This window comes from Pristis pectinata, chromosome 5 (assembly GCF_009764475.1).
Source record: "Pristis pectinata isolate sPriPec2 chromosome 5, sPriPec2.1.pri, whole genome shotgun sequence".
Lineage (NCBI taxonomy): Eukaryota > Metazoa > Chordata > Chondrichthyes > Rhinopristiformes > Pristidae > Pristis > Pristis pectinata.
The window spans coordinates 34657375-34681959 of record NC_067409.1 but is presented as its reverse complement, the minus strand read 5'-3'; the positions used below and the strand labels follow the sequence as shown (position 1 = coordinate 34681959).

The 24585-nt window shown below is 39.4% G+C and overlaps 1 protein-coding gene across 2 annotated transcripts in view; it reads left to right on the top strand.

Annotated features, from left to right (window-relative positions):
- Positions 1 to 24585, top strand: part of mrc1a (mannose receptor, C type 1a) — a 133316-nt gene that overhangs the window by 106025 nt on the left and 2706 nt on the right. For both annotated transcript variants that reach the window (XM_052015898.1, XM_052015897.1), the window contains 10 exons: positions 2975 to 3117; positions 3933 to 4047; positions 5601 to 5764; positions 9238 to 9343; positions 11718 to 11950; positions 15235 to 15400; positions 17352 to 17501; positions 19197 to 19313; positions 20822 to 20989; positions 21075 to 21110. In XM_052015898.1, coding sequence (XP_051871858.1) covers positions 2975 to 3117; positions 3933 to 4047; positions 5601 to 5764; positions 9238 to 9343; positions 11718 to 11950; positions 15235 to 15400; positions 17352 to 17501; positions 19197 to 19313; positions 20822 to 20989; positions 21075 to 21110 — 1398 coding nt within the window. The remainder of the gene's footprint in view (positions 1 to 2974; positions 3118 to 3932; positions 4048 to 5600; positions 5765 to 9237; positions 9344 to 11717; positions 11951 to 15234; positions 15401 to 17351; positions 17502 to 19196; positions 19314 to 20821; positions 20990 to 21074; positions 21111 to 24585) is intronic.

The following is a 24585-nucleotide window of genomic DNA, read 5'->3' as shown; positions in this document are numbered from 1 at the left end:
CCTGTGGGTCCCCTTTTAAATCTTTCCCCTCTTGCAAAACCATGCTTTCAGGTTTCAGACTCCTCTACCCTTGGAAAAAGACTGTGACTACCTACCCTATCTATACCCCTTAAAATTTTATAGAACTCTTTAAGGTCACCTCTCAGTCTCCTTTGCTCCAGGGAAGACAGTCCCAGCCTATTGCTCAGGTAGGTAACTTAGTCAGCATGAACAAGTTGGGCAGAAGGGCCTGTTTCCATGCTGTATCACTCTTTGACTCTCTCCAGTCTCACATCATAACTCCAGCCCTCCAGTCCCAACAACATCTTTGTAAATCTTTTCTCCACCATCTCTAGCTTAATTACATCCTTCCTATAGTACGGCGACCAGAACTGCACACAATATTCCAGGTGCAGTCTCACCAATGTTCCATAGAGCTGTGACTTGGCTTCCCAACTATTGTACTTAATGCTCATCTGATGAAAGCAAGCGTGCTATACACCTTCTTCTACCCATGTCACCACTTTCAAGGAACTATGCACTCGTACCCCAATGTCTCCCTCTTCTACAACGTTCCTTAGGCCCGTCATTTACTATGTTAATTAATTGAATGTTAGACACTGCTGATTACTGCCACACATGTAATGCAGTTTCCCAATCTACCATGGCCAGCTACTGAGTTATGCCTTTGTAGTTTACTTTATTCGGATTTAAGATCCTGGTTTCAAATTGAACGACATTACTTTCAGTCTTTATATAAAATTCTACCTTATTTTGATTTGTATACCCTAAAGGCCTCTTAACTAACAGATGATCAATAACCCTTTCTCTTTACACAATACTAGAGAAATATTGGTATTGGTTTATTATTGTCACTTGTGCCGAGGTACAGTGAAAAACTTGTCTTGCATACCGATCGTACAGGTCAATTCATTACACACTGCAGTTACATTGAATTAGTACAGAGTCCATTGATGTAGTACAGGTAAAAGCAATAACAGTACAGAGTAAAGTGTCACAGCTACAGAGAAAGTGCAATGTAATAAGGTGCAAGGTCACAACAAGGTTGATTGTAAGGTCAGAGTCCCTCTTGTCATATAAGGGAACCATTCAATAGTCTTATCACAGTGGGGTAGAATCCCGTTCCCTCATTGGTTCCTCAACATACTGATCTGGAAAACCATCTTCTATAGACTCCACAAATTCATCCTCTCCACTATTACTGCTCAATTGGTTTGCTCAGCTTATATATAGATTAAAGTCCCCTATTATTATTGTATTTCCCTTGTTAAGTACACCTCTAATTTCTTATTTATACTAAACCCAACACTACATGACTGCTAGGGAGGTCTATATATAACTCCAACCAATGTGATAATTTTTTTAATTTCAGAAATAAACTTTATTCATAATAAAAATATATACAAAAGAAGAAACAGTGCAAAACTTTTACTTTCATGGTCATTACATTTAGTAATGTTAACTTATTTTTTAAACTAACCAACGTTATCTGCCATTTGGTGTTTCTTAGGTCCACCCAAGTGATTGAGTGAGATCCTTTTCTCCCCGTACTGTCTTTATCCTGCTCTTTAAAATTAGAGTGACCCCAGTTCCTTTCCTATTTTGCCTTTCTCTTGTAAAGAGTAGTATCCTGGAATATATAATTTCTAACTTTGGTAACTTTACAACCGCATCTTACAATAGACGTTGAACCATACCCGCTTAATTCTAATTGTGTCATTAATTCACTTACTCTGTTACCAATGCTTTGTGCATTCAGATAAAGAAATTTCAGTTTTATTATTGAACCATTAATAAATCAGATTCTGCTTCTCGAAGAGATTACAAAAATATGATGGGGGTCCTGCCTATGTCGATAGTCTGAAACCTTCACATCATAATGCCCTGGCTGTCTCTTTATGGCAGGGGTAAAAATAGCAGTGGACAGGTTTTAGAAGGGAGGTGATATTTTGATCCCCTATCACCCTGCTCATTGATAAAAAAGAGGGTTATGGAGCGATTAAAGTGCGGGCCACTAACTTTAATTTCAAATTGCAAATTTCTGGAATGAAGGAGGGGTGAACCTTATAGAGGTTTATATAATTATGAGAGGCATATGTAAGGTGAATGGTCACAGTATTTTTCCCAAGGTAGGGGAGTCTGAAACTAGAAGGCATAGTTTTAGGTGAGAGGGGAAACATTTAAAGGGGACCTGAGGGACAAGATTTTCACACAGAGGGTGGTGAGTATACAGAGGGAGCTGTCAGAGGAGGTGGTAGAGGAAGATACAATTACAAACATTGAGAAAACATTTGGACTTTTCCATGGATAGGAAAGGTTTAGAGGGATACAGGCCAAATGCAGGGAAATGAAATTAGTTTAGATAGGCATCCTGGTCGGTTAACCAAAGGGCCTATTTCAGTGCTGTGTTACTCTATGAAACTCAATTAACTTGCTTTTACTTGAACTGTTATTTTTATTTAACAAACAAATATTTTGCTGCAGTAACAATACAAAAATCTTCATGACACTGCTTTGAAATACAGCAGGATGTTGCTGAGCATTTCATCCCTCAGTTATTCATTGCGTTGTAGCTTGAGGGACCTTGCAATGCATAACTCGGTTGTTTCATTTACCCACAGAAATGGGAGTCACTTCGCTTCAAAATATATTAGGAAGACATTTGATATGTTCTGAGATGTGAAAGGCAATATGTAAATGAAAATTCAAACTTATCATTTGTAACCATTCTCAAACCTCAATCATTTTATATGTTTAATTTTATTTACAGCGTGGTAACAGGCCCTTCCGGCCCAACGAGTCTGCGCTGCCCATCATTAACATGGAAAACAAAACTTAGATAAATCTTTTCATTCTTGGTTTTTATATGCCTGTCTAAAAAGTTACTCAAATAAATACAACATCCAAATTTGTTGATGAAAATGTACCTCTTTGTCAAGAATATTTTTGTATTTACTTTGCTTTATTTTGCAAGGATTTTGGAATGACATGAACTGTGGCCACCCATTTCCTTCTATATGTGAAAGAAGTAACAGTTCAATTAATACTACACAAACTCCCACTGAGGCCCCTGGTCTGGGAGGATGTCCTACGGACTGGAAACCATTTGGAAAGAAGGTATATGTTTCCACAGATGCTACCTGACCTATTGAGAGTTTCCAGCATTTTCTGTTTATATGCTCAAAAAGGCAGCTCACCACCATCTTCTCAGGGGCAACTACTAGAGATTAGCTGTTAATACCAGTTTTGCTCACAGATTTTGCCACCTGAGGCCTAGTCACTGCACTCGTAGCTTCCTCTGCTTCCTCTAAAATACGGAGGTTGACCTTAGTTGGCCCTCCATATCCAGACAAGGTAAACGTGGATGGGCAGGCACTACAGGCAGCAGATTTCTGGTTGCCATCCAGCTCCAAGGTGCTCTGGTCCAATAATTTATCAGGGTCATTCCCCTCCATTGAAATTAAAGGAGAGGGAGCCCTCCACAGAGTCTGGTCTGATACTAGATTTTCAGGCTGATTCTGCACCATAAGAAGCCCAGCTTCAGAAGGCAGTTATGAAAACAGCTACAAACAGCTGACACAACTTTGTAATCTGTTGTGTGGAAATCCTGAGTTTGCTATTACATAAACAAATGCTGCCAATTCCCTGCAAAATCTGTGGCAATGGGATTTATTGATTTTTTTACTCTGTTGTTCCACAGGCTTTAGAAACTGGTCTACATCATTGATTATCTGTTTTTCACATTTTCTATTTAAATATGTCATTATTTTTCTTAAAAGAGCAAAACAGAGCCAATGCCACAATAACAATCTGCTGACAGCAGGCAACATTTTGGCTGGAATGGCCAACTAGCTTGGCTTATTGCTGAATTCTTGTAAAATAATTACCTGAAGCATTGTACGTTCTAAGAATTTGGGAATTCTGTCCCTCAGTGTTTCATGTTTTATGGTAAAAAAGAAGAGGACCATTTGTCCTGGAGTGCTGCAAGAGATGTTTGCATAAATAATGGAGGAAATCTGGCATCAATTCAAAGTGCTAAAGAACAGGGTATGTAATTATGGCATTCATTATGTATGACTGGTGTGGCCTTGCACTCACTGATTTACTTTTAATGGCTTGCTTTCATTATTATTGGCTTTCTTTATCTCTCCTGGAAGCAGGAGAGGTTTCAGCAAGTAACACCAGCCAATATGCAGATGATTACCCAGGTACAAAATCAGGCATATCCGATATTCTGAATTGATGGATCAATGTTTTGGTTTAACTGCAGGTGATTTTTTTGCCTACTTTAGTGATGAAAAGCCAAAACCAGATGGGGCAACAATATCAAGACTGATCTCAGGGTGAAAGAGAGTAGTCGAATATATTTACAGTCAAGTTCATGGTGTACTCGTTATTATTTTTAACTTTAATTTTGTCAGAGACTAAAATTAGGTATTAAGTAATGGCATATGAACAAATGAATCATTGCAAGTTCAGCAAATCCATTAATATATTCAAGTAAGACAAATCCCACCTCAGCTAAAGCAGAGCAGATAGCAATTTCAGATAAATATAATTATTCTATTTGTATACATTAGTAACCCAGGATATGATTTGGAACCTCATTTTTTAATGAGAACATTTAGATTTTCAATTTACAAATACCATCCCTATATTAACTGCATTGCAGTTGTTCATTATCTGTTTTATTTATGAATACATTTGTCTACATTAGCTATTAAATGATTTTGTACTGTTCTAATACACAATTTTACTTTGGTGTCAAGAATAATTTGGTTCTTGGTTATTCCTGATTTTTATCCATTGGAAGTATCCATGGTTCACCATACCTTTTGCAAAAAGATAATAATAAAGTCCATTGGAAAGTAATAGCATGAAACTTGGTTACAAAACACCAAACACTGAATGGCAGGTAATGGACATATATTAGCTAGGTAGGAAAATGTAATAAAATTATAATTTTATTTGAGTACACAAAAGAGCTATTTCAGCTGGCCAGTGAATTGGTGTCTGAAGGGAAAAGTTTCCATTTGTCAGTGAGATGTCAACATGAGGTATAAATTTTTGACTAACTCAAAACAATAAAAGTGGTGTTAGGAGAATATTTTATACAGAGGATAATCTCCTACCAGAATCATAACAGATGCATTATAAATTTTAAAAGGGTAGTGCATAAATATTTTTTAAAAATGGGATATTGAAAAAAAACTATAGGAAATTGCAGGAAAATGGAACAAAAATGAAAAGCTCTTTCAAAGACTAGGTACATAAATGCTTCTCTACCGTAAAACATTGTGATTCCACTTTTACATGGTTAAGTGGATACCTCAAATTTCCATTCCAAGTCAACTGTCCCACTAATCAAATTGTGCACCAATATATGTTTTGGAAAATCAGTTGAATTATTCTGTGCATGGTATTATCATTTTATTTTAATTTCAATGAGAATTCTGTAATCAGCTCATTACCATATTCTTTATTTTATCTTTAGAAAGTAATTTGGAACTATATATTAAAGGAATAGTATAATGAAATCTTTTTTTAAATGTTGAATTTAGCCATAATCTTGAACTATATTAAACTCTTCCTCTCTGCAGCATTTATTACTTTGTCCCTGGCCGACTTTCCTGTGGATGTCTGGATTGGATTAAATGATATTAATAGTGAGGGTAGATATCTCTGGACTGAAGGAAAGGGAGTATTCTATACCAACTGGGCCAAAGGTTTCCCTACAGGAAAAGTGTACACCTATGATAATCCGGTAGGTCCCAACTTCAGCTCGTGGTCTTTAGCAATGCAGGAGACTTTCAGGAATTTTAGATAAATATAATTATTCTATATTAATGTCTTCATTAACTTTCCAGTCTGAAGCGGGAAAGTGGTGAGTAACTCCATCAAAACAGTCACAATATAAAATAATTTTACTTTCAGCAGGAACAATTGAAGCCTCAATAAAAACTTCTCCGACATCAAAATGATTAAATTAGAATTATTCTAGAGGGGCCATGTTTCCTCAGGAAGCCAAAGAATGGAATTGGGATTGAGAGGGCTGTGGTGATGGGTGAGATGGTTTGAATCAGTCAGTCACTTGATTGTGCTCTTGAGTTAGAACTATTTGCATAGTTCATTGGGCATTGACCTGTGGAAAGCATTCATGAGGAGTGGCACAAAAGCAAAGTTCTGAGGGTGCTGGAAATCTGAAATAAAAACAAAAAATACTGGAAATATCCAGGAGGCTAAGCAGCATCTGTGGATAGAAAAACAGGGTTAATATTTTGGGTTGATCATCTTTCATCTGAGAGTACCTGTGGTGGGATGGCATCAGCTTTGAAAACAAAGTAAATGAAAAATTTACATTTATTTTTTGAAAAATCAATTTCTGTACTATAACTGCAATTTTAAAATGATTTAAGATTTAAGTACCTGCGACAATTGGTGATGCTGGATGCCACAGATGTTCTTAATGGTACAATTTCTACACTTGGGGGGTGGCTACTCTTTTGCAGACTGCATATTCAGTCAATGGTCTTGGCAGGTGATTGCATCATTGGTGTTGCAATCTTGGAAAATTAACTTTTTTCTCACAGAGTAAATATATCCCCACAAAAAATTGCTGGGATGTTCAGATCCAGAACCCCTGGATGAAGAGGGGGTGGTATAGTTTGGGGGAAAAAGGGGAAGCTTCCATCTGATACTGAGAGTCTAGTACTATAGAGAACCTCTGAAAAGTTGTTGGCCAGGGGTCAACATAACATAAGTGGTGAAATTCGGAAGTAAATCAGGAAACAAAAAGAACATCTGATAGCAAAATCAACAAAAACTTAGGACGTACAAGAGGAGGGCATTGGGTGGAACAGTGGCACAGCTAGTTGGGCTGCTGTGTCACAGTGTCAGAGTTCAATCTTGGGTGCTGTCTGTGTGGAGTTAGCACATTCTCCATGTGAGTACGTGGACTTCCGCCTGGTACTCTGGTTTCTTCCCACATCCCAAAGACTTGCAGGTGGTAGATTAATTGGCTACTGTAATTGTCCTTAGTGTGTAAGTGAATGATAGAACCTAGAGACAGCTGATGGGATGTGGGAAGATTATGAAATGGGATTAATATAGGATTAGTGTCAATGATGATTGATGGTCTGCACAGATTTGATGGGCTGATGGCTCTGTTTCTGTGCTGTATCTCTCTCGTTGATTCTGTGACTCTATAAAGGAGTAGAGACTTTCAGAAACCACAACATAATTCACTTCTGGAGGTGGCTCTTAGGTATAGTTCTTAACGAATATTTGGCACCTAAAGAGACAATGTTGATACTGTAGTTAAGGATGAAGAGTGTGAAACATTAGATCAAACCTACTGAGAAAGGAACTGCTAATGGATTCAGCATTTTTAAAAGTGGATAAATCATCAAGCATTAATGAACTGTATTCCAGGCTGGTAAGAGAACCAAGGTAAGAAATTGAAGAGATTCTGATCATCCGTTTCCAGTCTTGCTTAGCTATAGAGGTTCTACTGGAGATGGTGCCATTGCTTGAGAAAAGGGGAAGGAATAGACTGGGTGATAACAGTCCAGTCATCCTAACCTTGGTGGTGGGCATATTATTGGAAACAATTTTGAGAAACACTATTTAGTATCACTATATAAACACAAAATAAACACTATTTTAATAATCATTCAAAAAGCACAGATTAATGGCATGGATTATTCAGTGGCAAACAGAATTTGTTAAGGAATGACATGCATGGGTAATGACAACATATTGTTGAGCAAACAGGACAGTTGATGAGAGGAACATGTTTGATATAGTCTACATGACTGAAATTGGAAGGTGAATGGATGGTGTTTGTGTGACTTGAAGGTTGCGGTGGGGTTCAGCAGGATTCAAGGGTCCCTTGCTTGTCATGTTATTGATCAATTATTTAGACAAATGTAAGGGCCATGACTAAGGTGATACAAAAATTGCCCATGCAGTTGAGAGTATGGTAGAAAGCTATGCATTGTAGGAGAACGTCAATGGATTGGTCGGATGGCCAGTAAAATATCAAATAGAATTCATTCTGGAAAAGTGTGAGCTAATGCATTTGGAGAGTGTAAATAAAACAGGAAAGTACACAGTAACATATCGCCATAACATATCGTGAAGTATAAAGGAATAGTTAAAAAAATGTGGAATTTACGTCCACAAATCCTTGAAAATAAAGAGGGAGGCAAGACTTTAAGGCTTCTGGGATACTTGTCGTTAAGAAAGGGGATATTATGACGGAAAGCAATGAAGTACTGATCAGGTCACAATCAGAGAGCTGCATATAGTTCCAGTTGCCATATTACAGGAAGCATGCTATTGCTTGCAAGGATACAGAGATTTTAGGTGTGTGTTATGAGGACTGGCTGGGCTCAGCTTGTTTTATTTTGAAACAGAAGAAGTTTAAGAAGATTTAAGTGAGAGGTATAAAATTACAAAGGAGTAGGTAGAGCAGATAGGGAGAACCATTTCTTTAGTGGATTGATCAAATAGGTTTAAGAGGAATTAGAGGGTAGCTGACAAGAAATTTTCATTCTGTATGTTGTATGGATATGGGACCCATTGTCTGAAGGACAGAGGCAGCAGAAACCATCATTACATTTAAAATCTACCAAGATACTCAAATTGAAAAACAAAATATTGTGGATGCTGGAAATACAAAATAAAAACACAATGTGCTGAAAGCACTTAAGTCAGACAGCATCTGTGGAGAGATCAAAAGTGTATACGTTTCGGATTGGTGATAGGTCATCAGCCTAAAACATTAAATCTGTTTTTCTCTCTACAAAGTATTTCTAACATTTCTGCTTTTTGTTATGGGGGTATGCACTTGATATGCTGTAATGTCCTTGGCTGTGGAGTAGGAGGTTCCCATCTTTGCCATTAATTTCTCTAATTCTATTACTATGAATCCCATTCATTTGCTGTCACCTTCCTTCCCACCTTTAATGACCTCCGTCTCCAAAAACATTTTCTATTGTCCTTGAACCCACTGGGATTCCCTGGTTACTGACCTCATAAATCACTTATTCCATGTAAAGATAAAACCAAGCCAACAGCAAAAAGTTACTGTGATATTTGGTCACGCAGTCGGTTCTGTATATTTGCATATCATTATCTAATTATTTGCCAACAGTTATTTTTGAGTATTAATTTCTATTGGAAAATTTTCTGTTGGTTTAATGGTGTTAACTATTTTTTGCTTTCCTTATATGGCAATCTGACTGCGTGACTGTGAGTGTAACTGCAAAGAAAATTGGTGGCCTCTGGAAGGATAACTACTGCCACATCAAAAGAGGCTTTATATGTCAGAAGTATAAAGGTGAGCACTGAGTTGCTTTATGCACAATGTATTAATGTGTGTTATCTTAAATCTAAAATTACGTCTGGCAAACAAAATTGAATAAAAACTATAAGAGAACTGTACTACATAGTAACATAAGAAATAAAAGCAGTAAGTCATTCAGCCCCTCACATCTGCTCAGATATTCAATTAAATCATGGCTGATCTTTTATCTCAGTGCTACTTTCCTTCATTAACCTCAAAGTGAAATGTTCTCAGTCTGCTAAATAAACCTTGCTTGACCAACATACACTGCACTGTGTAATGAATTGATCTGTACAAACAGTATGCAAGACAAGTTTTTCACTGTACCTCAGTACAAGTGACAATAATAAACCAATACCACACCAATACCAGTACGTGATGGTAACACCATTGAATGTCAAAGGAAGGTTGTAAGACCAGTTTTGTTAGAAATGCCATTATCTGATACTTACAGGCCTTGAATTTTACATACCACTGAGCCCAAGCCTGAAAACTGTCCAAATCTTGCTGCAGAATGCTTAGTTATCAGGGGAGTTGCAAATAAAATTGGAATCATTGGAGAACATTCCCATTTTTGTATTACAATGAAGCAGTTGAAGGTGATTGGGCCTAGGATAATGCCATTTGGAACTTCTGCAGTAATACTGTGAGCCTGAGACTAGTGACCTTCAAAAAAAAATTTTCCCAAGTTGACTCCAATTACTGAGATGTTTCCCCCAGATTTCCATTGTCTTCAATTTTTCTAGTTCTCATTGATGGTATACTTGGCCAAGTGTCAGGGGCAATCTGTTTCATTTCACCTTTGAACTTCTCCTCTTAGTTCATGTTTGAACCAAGGCTATGAGACTAAACAAATCTTTGGCAGGTAGTTTCAGTAGTTATCGATTTACCACAACTCCCATCAATCTGCTAATGCTCTAGAGTACACTAATGTGTCAATATTTGGCCAGCTGGCAAGGTCAACTGACAGGATGTGCCAAGTTAGGTGCCAGTTTTGTTGCTGAAATGTAGCAGTTGGTCTAGAGGCAGGGGTAGTTCTGGAGCACAAGGCTTCAGTCATACAGCCAGGGTGTTACCAGAGGCTATCATCTCTGCTGTATCCTGTGCACTCAGCCAATTCATCATAACATGAAGAGTGAATCAAATTGGCTGAAGCCTGACTTCTATGATGATGAGGGCTTGAGGAGGAAACCATGATGTATTATCCATTTGGCTGTTCCTGTTGAATGTGGTTGCAGGTGCCATGTCTTTGGAGTCAAGTGTTACCCTCTGCTATCTTCAAAGATGCCCATGAAACCTTCTTGTCTTATTATTCAATTGTCCAACACCATTTATGAATGGATGGTAGAGTTTTGATCTAACCAGTTAGTTGTGGAATTGCTTAGCTCTGTCTATAGCATTCTGGTTCTTCTGCTTAGCTGGCATCTAGTTCTGTGTTGTAATCACTCCAGATCAGCATCTTATTAGGAGTTACACCTGCTGTTGTTCTGAATAGTCCCCTTCTTTACTTGACCCAAGGATTGCATTCCATTTTGACTTTCTCTATGACCGGCCAAAGAAATGAATTATACAAATGTTCTGTCTATTTCCCACATTAAATGTTTAGTAATCTTTTCAACTTTAATTATCAGGAATGTTCATTCCTGACAATTATGTGGAACAGGAGATAGAGAAGAGATGAAAGTGGTAACAGTTCTTTACAAAGGTAGGGTTTTAGAAAATAATCTGTGAAGTAGATTCCTAAGGAATGAAAATGGAAACATTAGATCTTGGAACACACAACAGGTCAAGTAGCAAGTGCCGAAAAAGAAACAAAGGTTCTGATGAAGAGTCTTCAGCCTGAAAGGTTAATTCTGTTTTGGTTCCCACAGATGCTGCCTGACAGGCTGAGTGTTTCCAGCAATTTTTGTTTTTTTTAAATTTCAGATTCCAAGCATCTGTAGTTTTTATGATTTTCATTGACATGAGAATGGAAATATTGTTTCAAGGAATGTCTTGAAAATTGGTTTAACTTTTTGCAGATTAGAGGTTTAGAGACATGCCTGACAGTGGATAATCTTGCCCCTGAGCCTTGCACATTGGCATTTTGTGGCTTGATTGTCCTTGAATTCCAAGCTATTGAAATCATATTGTTTCTGTGTTTTTCTAATTTGCACTGGTATTGGAAAAGGTTCCCTGCTGAGAGCGTAGACTTTGAAAATCTGCTCCATTATCTCAGTTACCAGCTGTCTCACTACTCATTAAGTTTACTAAAATGTCCTTTACTTAGATTGAAAAATTGGATGTCCCCCTGTTGTTGTTCAGAGAAAGCAAAATGCATGGAAGTTTGAATGGAAATAAAGGAGCGAGATTTGATTTTTTTTCACAGATCGTGCATTAAGCATGAAGCCCACGAGTGCTCCTGGACCAAATTACTTTCAATATGCCAACAGTTCATATAAAACTATTACAGTAAAGTTGAAATGGCAAGATGCACGCAAAGTATGTGAAGCAGAAGGTGCCCAGCTTGTCAGTATTAGGAATGCCTTTGAGAATGCCTTCCTGATGTTAGATGCAAATAAAGTTGGAGAAAAACTTTGGATTGGATTAAATGCCAATGAGGTAAGAAACAAATAGAAACAGTGTAAGTTGAACAATAAAAATTAATGAACCATACTTCTAAAGGTATTTATTTCTATAAGCACTTTGTACAAGTCAAATTTGAAGATGTGAGTATTCAGAGCAAACACTGGGAATGGATGAGCATTTGACTGCAGGATGAAAAGCTGTGAGTAATTGCAACAGGATTAATGTTGGTCTGGGGTAAACTCTTTTGTGAATGAAGCAGGCAGACTGGAGACTATTTTGTGGGAAACTGTTAGCTCTCAGCCCTTTACAACTTGGTTTGTTTCAGACTTCCACACATCCTCAGGCAAACACAGAAGTTGGAAACAAGCTGGTCAGATGCAGAATCAGACCTCTTGCTTTTCCGCTTGATTTAACATTGAGCCCTCAGCGAAGCAGCTTCACACCAGGGCTGGCTGATATGCAGATAGCAACTCCATTCAAAAGAAAGATAAGCCCAAGTATGAGAAAATAAAAAGAACTGAAATGCTGGAAACCTGAAATAAAACCAGAAAATGCTGGAAACACTCAGCAGGTTAGGCAGCAATTATGTAAATAGGTTTTCTTTTTTTAATTAAGCCCAGACATGTGTTTAAATTATTTTGCCTTTTTAAATTTTATTTTATGGTTTTTAGTTTTATTTTAGCATTTTACTGCATTTTCAATTAAATTAATCTCATTTCATGTTTCACCTTTTAAAAAAAATTATTTGGATCTATTCTAGTTGTTTCTAAATATCTCCGACATTTAAAAAAAACTGTTCAAAGGTGCATGACTGGTGGCAAACTGTCTCAGACCAGAAGTGTCTGCATGTACAGGATGAGAGCAATATGCAGCCCTGGGTGTACTTGTTCTGATAAGCCTGTTCTACCTTGCCAGACAGCTCTTAGGTACAGAGGGTCAACTCATTAGGCTTTCTGTGTCCAGTAGAGGTGATGTGAAGAGGTAGCAAGTGGGGGTGGGGAGTCTGATCAGTGCCTGGGTCTGGCACAATTTGGACCATGGCTTTTTCCCCTTTCTGGATCTCTCTGTCTCCATCTCTAGAGACAGATTAACCACAGACATCTTCTAAAACCCACTGACTCCCACAGTTACCTTGACTACACCTCTTCCCACCCTGTCACTTGTAAGGACACCCTTCCCTTCTCCCAGTTCCTCCGCCTCCGCCAATGTGTTCCCATGATGAGGCTTTCCATTCTAAGACATCAGAGATCTCCTCCTTTTTCAGTAACTGGGGTTTCCCTTCCATCACCATCAATGCTGCCCTTACCTGTATCTCCTCCATTTCCCGCACATCTGCCCTCACACCTTCCCCCCGCTAACATAACAGGGACAGGGTTCCCCTTGTCCTCACCTACCACACCACGAGCCTCCATATCCAACACATCATTCTCCACAACTTCCGCCACCTCCAATAGGATCCTACCACCAGGCACATCCTCCCCTCACCCTCTCTCTCTGCTTTCTGAAGGGGCCACTCTCTCTGCAACTCCCTTGTTCACTCATCCCTCCCCACTGATAACCCCCCTGGCACTTATGCCTGCAACTACACCAAGTGATACACCTGTCCCTACACCTCCTCCCTCACCACCATTCAGAGTCCCAAACAATCCTTCCAGGTGAGACAGCACTTCATCTGTGAGTCTGAGGGTGTCACTTATTGCAACTGGTGCTCCCGGTGCGGCCCGACGCAGATTGGGTGACTGCTTCGTCGAGCACCTTCGCACTGCCCGCCACAACAGCCAGGACCTCCTGGTGGCCACCCACTTCAATTCCACATCCCATTCCCATACTAACGTGTCTCTCCATGGCCTCCTCTACTGCCACGTTGAGGCCAGGCACAGGTTGGAAGAACATCACCTCATATTCTGCCTTGGGAGTCTCCAACCTGATGACCTTAACATCGATTTCTCTTACTTCGGTGACTCCACCCTTTCTTTCTCTATCCTCCCCACCCCCCCCCCCCACTCCTTGTTCTTCCCTTATTCCTATGGCTCCCTTCCCCTGCCTTGATGACCTGTCCATCTCCTCTCCTCCCCTCCCCCATCCTTCATTCCATGGTCACACTGCCTCTCCTACCGGATTCCTCCTCCCTCAGCCCTTGGCCTCTTCTACCCATCACCTCTCAGCTTATTACATCTTCTCCCCCTCCCCTCACCTTCTTATTCTGGTTTCTGCCCTCTTCCTTTCCAGTCCTGATGAAGGGTCTTGGCCCGAAATGTCGACTGTTTATTTTCCTCCATGGATGTTGCCTGACCTGCTGAGTTCCTCCAGCACTTTTTGTGTATTGGACCATTGCTTTGTTTATTTCTGTAAATGACAAAGACAGAAAAAATCAAAGCCAGGAAATCAGATTTACTCATCACCCCCAACTGGAGCAGGAGGGCCTCATAAAATTGGAGTGAGTTGAACAAGAGTAATATGTGGGCAGCCCAATCACAGAAGAACCTTGACCAGAACTTGCTGTCAGTATGGAACTGTAGTGTTGCCATTTAGACCTTGTGGGTGCCAGCAAATCTAGGACTCGGGCATGAGTGAAGAAGACCAAACTTGCTGGCTCACTTTCACCTGTAATTTTCTAGTTACACTCCAACAATGTGGTCTAGTGGCATAGCACATGCCTGCAGAAGTCCGTGGTATGTGCACTGCAAGGGAAATGATAAGTATGAGAAAATATATTTTTTGAATTATATTGGTTTGCTTTTATGTTATGATCCTTCTGTGGATAACTGCCCATGATGCACGGGTTATTCCTGCCCATGATGCACAGGTCATTCCTGACTTCCAGCCCTGGCCACTGCAATAATGAATTCATGAATATGCCAGAGCTTGAGTGCTGGTGTATCCTATCCCTCACCCTGTGCCAGATTCAGCAGTGAGTTCAGAGGCACTGCACAATGGTGCTGAGCCAGGAGCCATGTGGAGTTGTATCTGGCCCCATAGCTTTATGACTCATGTATCAAGTGCAAATTCATTTATTTGAGTTGGATCAAAGACTTGAATGGAAAAAATAAGTGCACGTAAGTGTCTTTTTCTCAATTTCAACATCTTCAATTAATTTCTATGACTTAAACAGTTTTAATTGCATTTATTATGGCACTAGCGATCTGAAGTTGTAAATGTGAAATGTCCCTTTGTATTATTTTGAAAACTAAAATGGAAAGAGATGTTAGGTTTCTGGATCTAAAAAGAATGCCAATTGCTGTCAGCTTAAGTAGCAAAAAGCACAGCTCAGGGCCTTAGGGCACTGCTGCAGTATTTTAAAATAGAATTTTTTTTAGACTGCAGGACAGTATAGATGGATTGATGGGTGGAAACTGCACTATTCCAACTGGGATGTTGGAGAGCCCAAGAACAATAATGAATGTGTCTTCATTGATCTGAATGGACGGTGGAAAACCTCAAACTGCAACAATGAGTCATATGCCACTTGTAAAATATCTTCTGGTAAGAATCAACTTGTGAACTTCAGTGGTTTTTGGACTTCTTTGAAAATCAATTTACATCAAAGCTATAAATGAACACAGTCTTGTTTTAACATTTTTATAACACATAGAGTCTTTGCATTCAAATAAAGGTATCCCTCAATTTACAAAGGTGTTACATTCTGGGGAAAACATTCCATTTTGTGAAAATGCATAAATCAAAAAAGTCAAATTCAATGTCAGAATCAATGTAAAAACTCAGGTTGCATTCCACAGTTCAAGAATTTCAGTCAAAAAGACCTTAACACTTATAAATACGTTAACACATTTATCTGAAATACTATTTTATTAACAATTAAATCTTAGATCAAGATAATTAAAAGATATATACTATGCATAATGTACCCTTTCAAGATACTCATCAAATGAAATATGTAAGATCTCTGTCTCTGTCTTTGTCTTTCTGTCTCTGTTTCTCTCTGTCTCTGTGTCTCTGTCTCTCTCTCTCTTCCGCCCTCTCCCCATCTCCCCCACCCCCCCATGTTCTTAATTTGTAGTGTGAAGTTGGTAGCTGGGGAGGTAAAAGGTAGAGTTGTCATAGGTTTTCTGATGCTGGTAATGTTGGTAAATCTGAGCTGGATAGAGTTGATGGCAAGGGTTGTTCCTGTGAACGTTCCAGAGTGGCTGGTGAGCAGGACTTAAAGAAGATGTCAATGGGCATCTGATCACTTTCCTCTTCATCAGAAAGCTCCTCATAGAGAAACAAGACACATTCCATCATAAGCCCACTTCTAATGCTCTGCTCCATGGTCTTATCACCATCTCTGAAGATGGCTATCACTCTTTCCTCGTAGCAGAACACCTCCAAAAGCCTCCTTGAAGGCAGCTGTTTTGGTGGTAGTGCTGCTCTGTTGGTGCCTTCCTACTCACACTCATTGCGCACACTCCAGCAGTTCTTCACTTGTGAGCTCTTTGCCATGATCTTCTGCATCACCCTGGTGTACTTTATCAAACCCAGCCTCATTTACCAACTTGACCATGAAGGTTTTTTAATAGGCCTTTTAAATGTTGTAATTGTATCTGCAACAGGCAGCCGTGTAGTTCAGTGCTCCCACCAGTCAAGTTGATAGTGGTGAGCTTTGATGACACAGCTCCACCTACTTCGGGTTTCAATTGCTACTTAAGGATTGCTTGTTGTGGCAAAGAAAGATTCATGAATCAAGGACATTTACATTACAGAGTCAATTCATAAATTGAAGGCTTGTAAATCGAGGAATACTATTAGAAATCGATAGCATCTTGATAAAAAGAGCACACATTTTGTTGGTCTAAGTTTCATCATTTGTACATTCTGTCATGTAAATAATTCCAAAATTCAGTATACGATTAGCTGTTGCTTCTTTGAAACTGAGAAACAACAGCAGAAAAGATGAAGATCTGAAGAGCAGGTTTTTCACACAGAGCGTGGTGATGGTGCATGGTCCAGAAGTAACAGAATTCTGATTGTATCGTAGGCAGGTAAGAACAAATGACAGCAGTGCATTCAAGTCACTGCTCATTGAAGGACAGCATAGCAATTGGTGGCAGCAACTGTTGAGTGCTCTCATGCAAAATCCTTTTACCAAGATATTATATTTCTTTTCAGAAGTGTGAACTTGCCCTTTCCTGAAAGAAAAAGGCATTGGTGAGCCCAGTTTCTTCCCATGTAATGTGTTTCTTCTCAGAGATAGGCAGAGGTAAAATTAAAGACCTATTCATCTTGTACCACTCTTTCTATCCACTCCCTAGTGGCCAAGTCAAGTACAACATGAATAAGAACTTGGAAGAATAATAGCTCATCCTTTCAAATGGAAGATCATGCATGTTCAGAGAACTTTCCCTTTAGAAATGTGAATAACAGTGCTATAATGTACTAAAGAGCAAGAAAGGATGGTCAGCTGAAACTTTATCTTAACGTTGCTTTATTTTCTCAGAGCCTGTGGTTACTGAGCCACCTCAACTCCCTGGAAAGTGTCCAGAAACACTGACCCAATCCTGGATCCCATTCCATGGCCACTGCTATTTCTTTGAAACAGCAACTAAAAAGCCCTGGCCCTCTGCCAGCCTTGACTGCATTCGTTATGGTAAGAACTTTCCTTTGTGATAGGTGTGAAATCACACCCTTACTAGACACTATGTCTGCCTGTGAGTGAATACTAAAAATAATTTAGCAGATGAATCATTGCCTTACCAGCAAACTGCTTAATCCACCAATAGATATAAATACCACAGTGATTCCCATATTATTATGCAAAATGAAATTACTTCAAACAAAATAAATTTTGCATATATCTTTAAAATATATGTCTCAATTGCTGGAAATACTCAGCAGAGTACTCAGTACTTGTGGAGGGAGAAACAAAGGCATTTTAACTCGAAGACTTTTCACCAGGAGCACTAACTTTGTTTCACACTCCGCAGATGTTACCTAGCTTGCTGATTATTTCCAAAGTTTTCTACTTTTATTTCATCTGGTACGTTTTGTTTATGCAGGTGTCTTTCAATCTACTTAATAAAGATTTCCAATCACCCATCTTTTTCAGTGTAGCACAGGCTAAAGTATATTTGATTCTTACATAAAGATATAATTCTTTCCCATAGCACACAGTAGAACAACACCCAGTATTGATGGAGACACAAGAGACTGCAGATGCTGGGATCTAAAACAAAATGCAAGCTGCTGGAGGAATTCAGTGGGTCAGGCAGCATCTGTGGAGGCCAAGGGATAGTCAACATTTTGGCTTGAGACCTTGCATCAGAACTGACAGTGTAAAGGGGAGATAGCCAGAAAGTGAGATGAGGGGAAGGGGTGAGACAGAAGCTGGCAAGTGATAGGTGGATCTAGGATGGGAGGGGTTGATGGCAGATGGAGGGGGAGGTGGAGATAGCAACAGAGGCTGGGAGATGATAGAGGAGACAACAAAGGGTTACAGATAAAGGAATCTGATAAGAAAGGTGAATGGAACCAGATAAGGTAGAGATGCTGGATAAAAGGGGAAAAGTGGGGGGAGGGGAAGGGGATGAGGGACCAAATCGGTTGAGTGTGTGGGTGATGGGTAGATGGAACCAGGTTCCTCTCCCCCACAGACGGGCACTTTTGAAGACAACTTGACAATAAACAAAATGTAACAATACACAACTGATGCTTTTCAAGCCCGCACAGCACTGAAGATACAGACAACTCGAAACAAAATCTTTAATATCCTTGTTGTTTTGGATATTCCCACTATGCTTTAATGTTTTACTCACTTGTAAGTAATGTGTTCCGTATCGGAAAATATAGAAAATACTCAGCATGTCATGCAGCATCAGTGGAAAGAAAAACAAAGTTTGCATTTCATGTCAATGATCTTTCATCAGAACAAGAAGATGTAGGATTCAAACCCAAAACATTAATTCCTATTTCCTCTCCACAGATGGTCTATGAACTGTCAAATATTTCCATTATTTTCTATTTTATTTCAGATTTCTAGCACTTGCCATAGTTTCTTTCTCGTTAACATGCTGTTCTTTCTCCGAAACATGTATAGCTCTTATTTGCTCTGTAACATGTTTGATGTTTCTCCAGCTCTTGTATGTCAAGACCACCTCAACTGCTAGATTTAAGTAAATATGAAAACTTTTAAGTCTTACTCCAACTGATTGAACATTTATTGCCAGCTTCTGAGCTCATAAATAATCTTAATTGATTACTAAATACAAAGTAATAAACCTTGCATTTAACCTACTATTATTTTTCCATTTTGAATGAATCATACATATTTATCTCCATTTTTCAGGAGCTTCATTAGTAAGTATTGATGATACTCCAGAAAGCACCTTTTTGCTACATACAACAGAAATCATGGCCGACAAGTCACCGACCTTCTGGATAGGAATGTATAGGAATATTGAAGGTAAAAAGGAAATACTTTCTCTTTCCTAACTAAACTCTGTCTCAAAAATAGAGTGTGCAGAACAAACTGTTGGGGAGTTTAATTCATCTGTATGCTACTTGGCCCTTTGATCCATTTCCAAATAATAAGAAATAATGAAACAAAATGTTCATTTGTTCACTGTTTCTTAGAACTATTGGTAGAATTTTCATGAATATACTGTATGTACATTTATTTTAGCTATAACAATGTAACATATTATGGTGAAAATTCAAAATGGCAATGTTTTGCCCTCATTTGTATTTTCTTTTCCTCTACTTCCTGTACAACATTTAGTTCATACTTTCAGCATTCAGAATAATATATTTATGAATAATTAATTGCATGTTAATAAATGTGGTCCAATTCCACTGGAGCTAGCAACCCTTTGGTACCTCTTCTAATTGGCAGTGTTGGTTGTGATTGTCTGGCAAAAAAGTGCGTCAATCAATGTTATCCTCACTCATATCCACAAAGAAAGGAATCTGGAGGAGCAGCCCTGCCTCCGCATATTCCTGGGCTACTGTTGAGAATAGAAGGCAATCGCAGCAGTCAACAAATTCAACACAGTGGCTCTGGGTTAAAGCTGGGAGACTAGACTGCTGACCCCCATGTTCACTTCTTGGTCCCCATGTTAATTAGTATTGGGTCAAACCTATATGTATGACCACCCCTTCACCCACATGTCTTTCTTTTCAGGATATTCCTTAAAATATATCTCATTTACCAATTTTATTTTGGTCATTTGCTCTGATATATGGCTGTTTGTCAAATTTTGTTTGATAGTTTGCAATGAAAAATTTTGCTGCATACCGGGGCATCTGGAGGAAACTCACAGTCACAGGGAGAATGTATAAACTCCTTACGGACAGTAGTGGAAATTGAACCACGATCACTGGCACTGTAACAGTGTTACACTAGTAGCATCTTCATGAAATTTTAAAAAATGTCCGTTATTTTTAAATGAAGGGATTGCACTGTCAGGAAAGGTTGGGTAAATTGGACCTAAACTCAATGGCATTTAAAAGCATGAAATGTAACATTCTGAGGAGGCTTCATGGGATGGTTCCTGACAGAATATTTCCCCTTGGAGAATCTAGACTAAAGGGAATAAAGGGCTCTCCCATTTAAAAGCAACACGAGAAGAAATTTCTTCTCTCAATGTGTGGTGAATCTTTGCAACTCCCTTTCCCAGAAATCTGTGGAAGCAGAGTCATTGAATATAAGGACTATATAGAGAGATTTATGGTCCATATAGGAGTCAAAATTATGGGGGAAAGACAGGAAGGTGGACCTGAGACCAAAATCAAATGAGGTATCAATCTCCCACTTTTGGCACTGAGACACCCCAATCAGGATGTTTTTTGTTGGATTCTTTGAGTTGATGATGGCCTGGGAGCATGGATGGAGCAGGGGTATAGGACCCACTCTTTCCCCTATGTTCTGACTAATACTTCATTTTTATAAAGTATTTCTTTTTGTCATTTCAGGTGCTTGGTTATGGATAGATAACAGTGTGGTGGATTTTGTAAACTGGAATAAAGGAGAGCCTTCAGATCATAAACAGGAAGACTGTGTTGAAATGTATTCGCATATAGGTACCTGGAATAATGCTCCATGTTCAGCTTATAAAAATTACATATGCAAAATGCCTAAAAGTAAGTTAAATGGTACTGTGGCTTCCTAAAAATTGTTGTTTCTTGTGGGATTCGCTGAATAATAACTAACATTTCTTCTTTACAGTTGTGGAAGTAACTGAGGCATCATCACAACTGGAAGGTAAGAGCTATTTGCACCCAAGGAATTTTTAGCATTATCCCTAGTTGATAAGTTTATTTATACCCAAAATGCTACTTCCTGATTCAGCTGCTAAAGTAGCTTTAGGTTGTAGATTTGTCACATCCTTCAGAACTTTCCCAAAGAAGTGTCGCTTGTACGGAGCAACATAATGCTGCAAGCGGAGAGTGCTAATTTTCTCTTGAGCCAAATTGTGGCAGTGTGATGCTGTATCCTGTAGTCCGGTGAAAATTTATCAGCCTTCTTTTGGGGACACCAAGCATTACTAATTCTCAGAGCTGCAGACCAGGGACTTATGACACTGCTCTCACTGACTATAACCCATTCTCAGCTCTTCCAGCAGAGCAGGGATTTTGCAGAAAGGGAAAATGCTTGTCAAAGGGCAAATCATATTTCAGCTCTGGCATCACATGGAAGCCTGAGGGAAGACCTTGTGGGTCTTACAAAAGGTGTCATGCAACGTGGACAAAGAAAGGGCAAAGTCACAGAATAAAGGGGGAAATTGCCCAATGAGAAGGCAAAAGCAGATTTCAAGGACTACTGTGCTGTCACCTCTGTGTCTGTCCTAATGGTGGGACAAGACATACCCAAGGATTGTGATCAAGGAGTCTGGCATATTGTCTGCAAGGTATGATTCTATAAGTTCGATGTCATGGTTATCATTACTAGGTGTTGTTTGTGTTGTTGAATGCTCCCTTCATATTTCAGATTATTGAAAGTAAATTCACAGGTGCCATTGTGGGACTTGAGCTAAAGTTTCTGGATTATTCTTTGGGTAAATTACACACTGCACTACCGCAATACCCATAATGGTAAATGGTAAAGGAGTCCTGATTGATAAACAGGAGTTTATAATCATTACAAATTGGAAGAAAGGGAACTGTAGGGGCCCGGATGGAATCTCAAGCGATCTCTTTTGTTGACTTTCATTGTGATAACAAGGAGGAAGAAATGGAAAGACACAGCAGAGCAAGCTAGGCTGCCTGCAGTGGATCCAGGAAGAGGAGGGGACAGTGCTTGAATCAGGAAGACCTGACACATGCTGCAGGTGGAATGCTGCAGCAGACCTCTGTCTGGACAATTCTGTTTATGACCTGGGGGACACAGGGACTCAGTATTTTTGTTTCTAACTCCTTCCACAATGGGCTAGAAACATTAGAAATATCTCCTGCTGTAAGGTCCAGGAGGTTACATAATCAAGTCAAGGAGAAAAGGTAAGCTGCAAATGGGCAGGCACAGTAGTGTAGCAGTAAGCGTGATGCTATTACAGCGCCAGCGACCCGGGTTCAATTCCCGCCGCTGTCTGTAAGGAGTTTGTACATTCTCCCCGTGTCTGTGTGGGTTTCCTCTGGGTGCTCCGGTTTCCTCCCACATTCCAAAGATGTACAGTTTAGGAAGTTGTGGGCATGCTATGTTGGCGCCGGAAGTGTGGCGACACTTCCGGGCTGCCCCCAGCACACTCTACTCAAAAGTTGCATTTCACTGTGTGTTTCGTTGTACATGTGACTAATAAAGATATCTTATCTAAATGGTAGGAGCATGCCTTTGCTGGCAAAGCAAGCTTCTCTATGGTGCTAGGGGTATGAAGGGCTGTCTCAAATAATGCAAAACCCTTATGAAACTGTAAAAAAAACAGAAAAAGCTGGAAACACTGAGGAGGTCGGTCAGCAAGTGTGGAAACAGAGAAACAAGAGTTAATGTTTCAGGTCAAAAATTCTTTATCAGAACTGGGAAAGAGAAAAAAAACAAGTAAGATTTAAGTTCCAGAGAGGATGGGGGGGGATCACAAGATCACAAGATAAGGGAGCAGAAGCAGGCCATTCGGCCCATCGAGTCTGCTCCAAGGAAAAGGGAAAAAGAAATGGGGTGGGAAAAAAAGAGAGAGAAAAAAAAACTATTCTAATCCCATTTGCCAGCCTTATCCCCATATCCCTTGATACCCTGACTATTTAGATATCTGTCTATCTCCTCCTTGAACACCCCCACTGATCTGGCCTCCACTGCTGTGCGTGGCAAGGAGTTCCACAATTTCACCACCCTCTGGGTAAAGAAACTTCTCCTCATCTCTGTCTTGAAACTGTACCCTCTAATTCTAAGATTGTGCCCTCTGGTCCTGGACACGCCCACCAAGGGAAACAGCCTAGCCACATCTACTCTATCCTTACCTGTCAACATTTTAAATGTCGCTACGAGGTCCCCTCTCATCCTTCTGTACTCCAGCGAGTACAGTCCAAGAGCCGACAAACGCTCATCATACTTAAGCCCTTTCATTCCTGGAATCATTCTCGTAAATCTCCTCTGAACCCTCTCCAACGTCAGCACATCCTTCCTAAGATGTGGGGCCCAAGGCCATGTACTGTGGTAATGTACTGTTGATGAAGCCGGTTGGTTGATAAATTAATGAGGGTAGTTAGAGAGAGAGAAAAAACAAAGGTAGATATTTCATTGTCATGGGAAAATGCCTAAGCAACAACAAAGTCACCTCTGTGAAAGCTGAAGTAAACTTGCAAGATACACACTATGGTTTCTTGGCATGAGGAAATATGTCAACTGAAACATCACATGCAGTTTTGCTGGGATAGATATGCAAATACGTTGTTGGATTGAAAGCTTTGTGTTGAAATGTTATGCTGAAAACCGAGCTGTTTATTTTAGGATGCGTTAAATTGTATGGACACTGTTAGATGTAAAGATAGTTTGGTTTATGGGAGTATATGGACTCTGTCAAATTGAATGTTGATATCAAAACACACAGGTACAAAATAAAAGTAATAGACTTATACATTTGTATTAAGAAATAATAGCTATAGGAGACAGTGTGCGGCAATAGTTGATGCTGTCCGGACATTACAATGGTGATAGTGAGATACAAGTATGAATTTTATCCTTACCTTGCATGAGATCAGATAAGTCACAGTTTAATCATTTGTCTCAATTCCCAAAAGACATTTTCCAATGGTGTCTAATCACATTCACTATCCCTGGAGGCCAGTCAGCCTGATATTATTGTAGGGAAAGTGCTAGAATTGATCATTAAATATTCATAATAGTGCACTTGGGAAATCACATTTATAAAGTTAGAGCCAGTATGTTTGTAGCGGAAACTGTCTTTTTCAAATCTTTTATTACTTGATGTTTCAACTAGTAGGATGGATAATGGGGAACTAGCAGATTCACTATACCTTGAATTTCAAAAGGCATTCAGTTGGTGCTGTACAAAATGTTGCACAAGATTAGAACATGGGTTTGGCAGTGATTAACAACACAGCAGAATAAAGAATGTCATTTTCAGGATTGTAGGACGTAGTTAAGAAAGTCACATACACTTATCAGTGTTTGGGCCTCAGCTGTTTAACAATTGATGTCATTGAAGGTACAAAGTCCAACATATTGAACAATGGTAGATCGGAAAGTATGCTGTAAGAAGGATGCAAAGAAGGTGGAAAGGGGGAGGCAG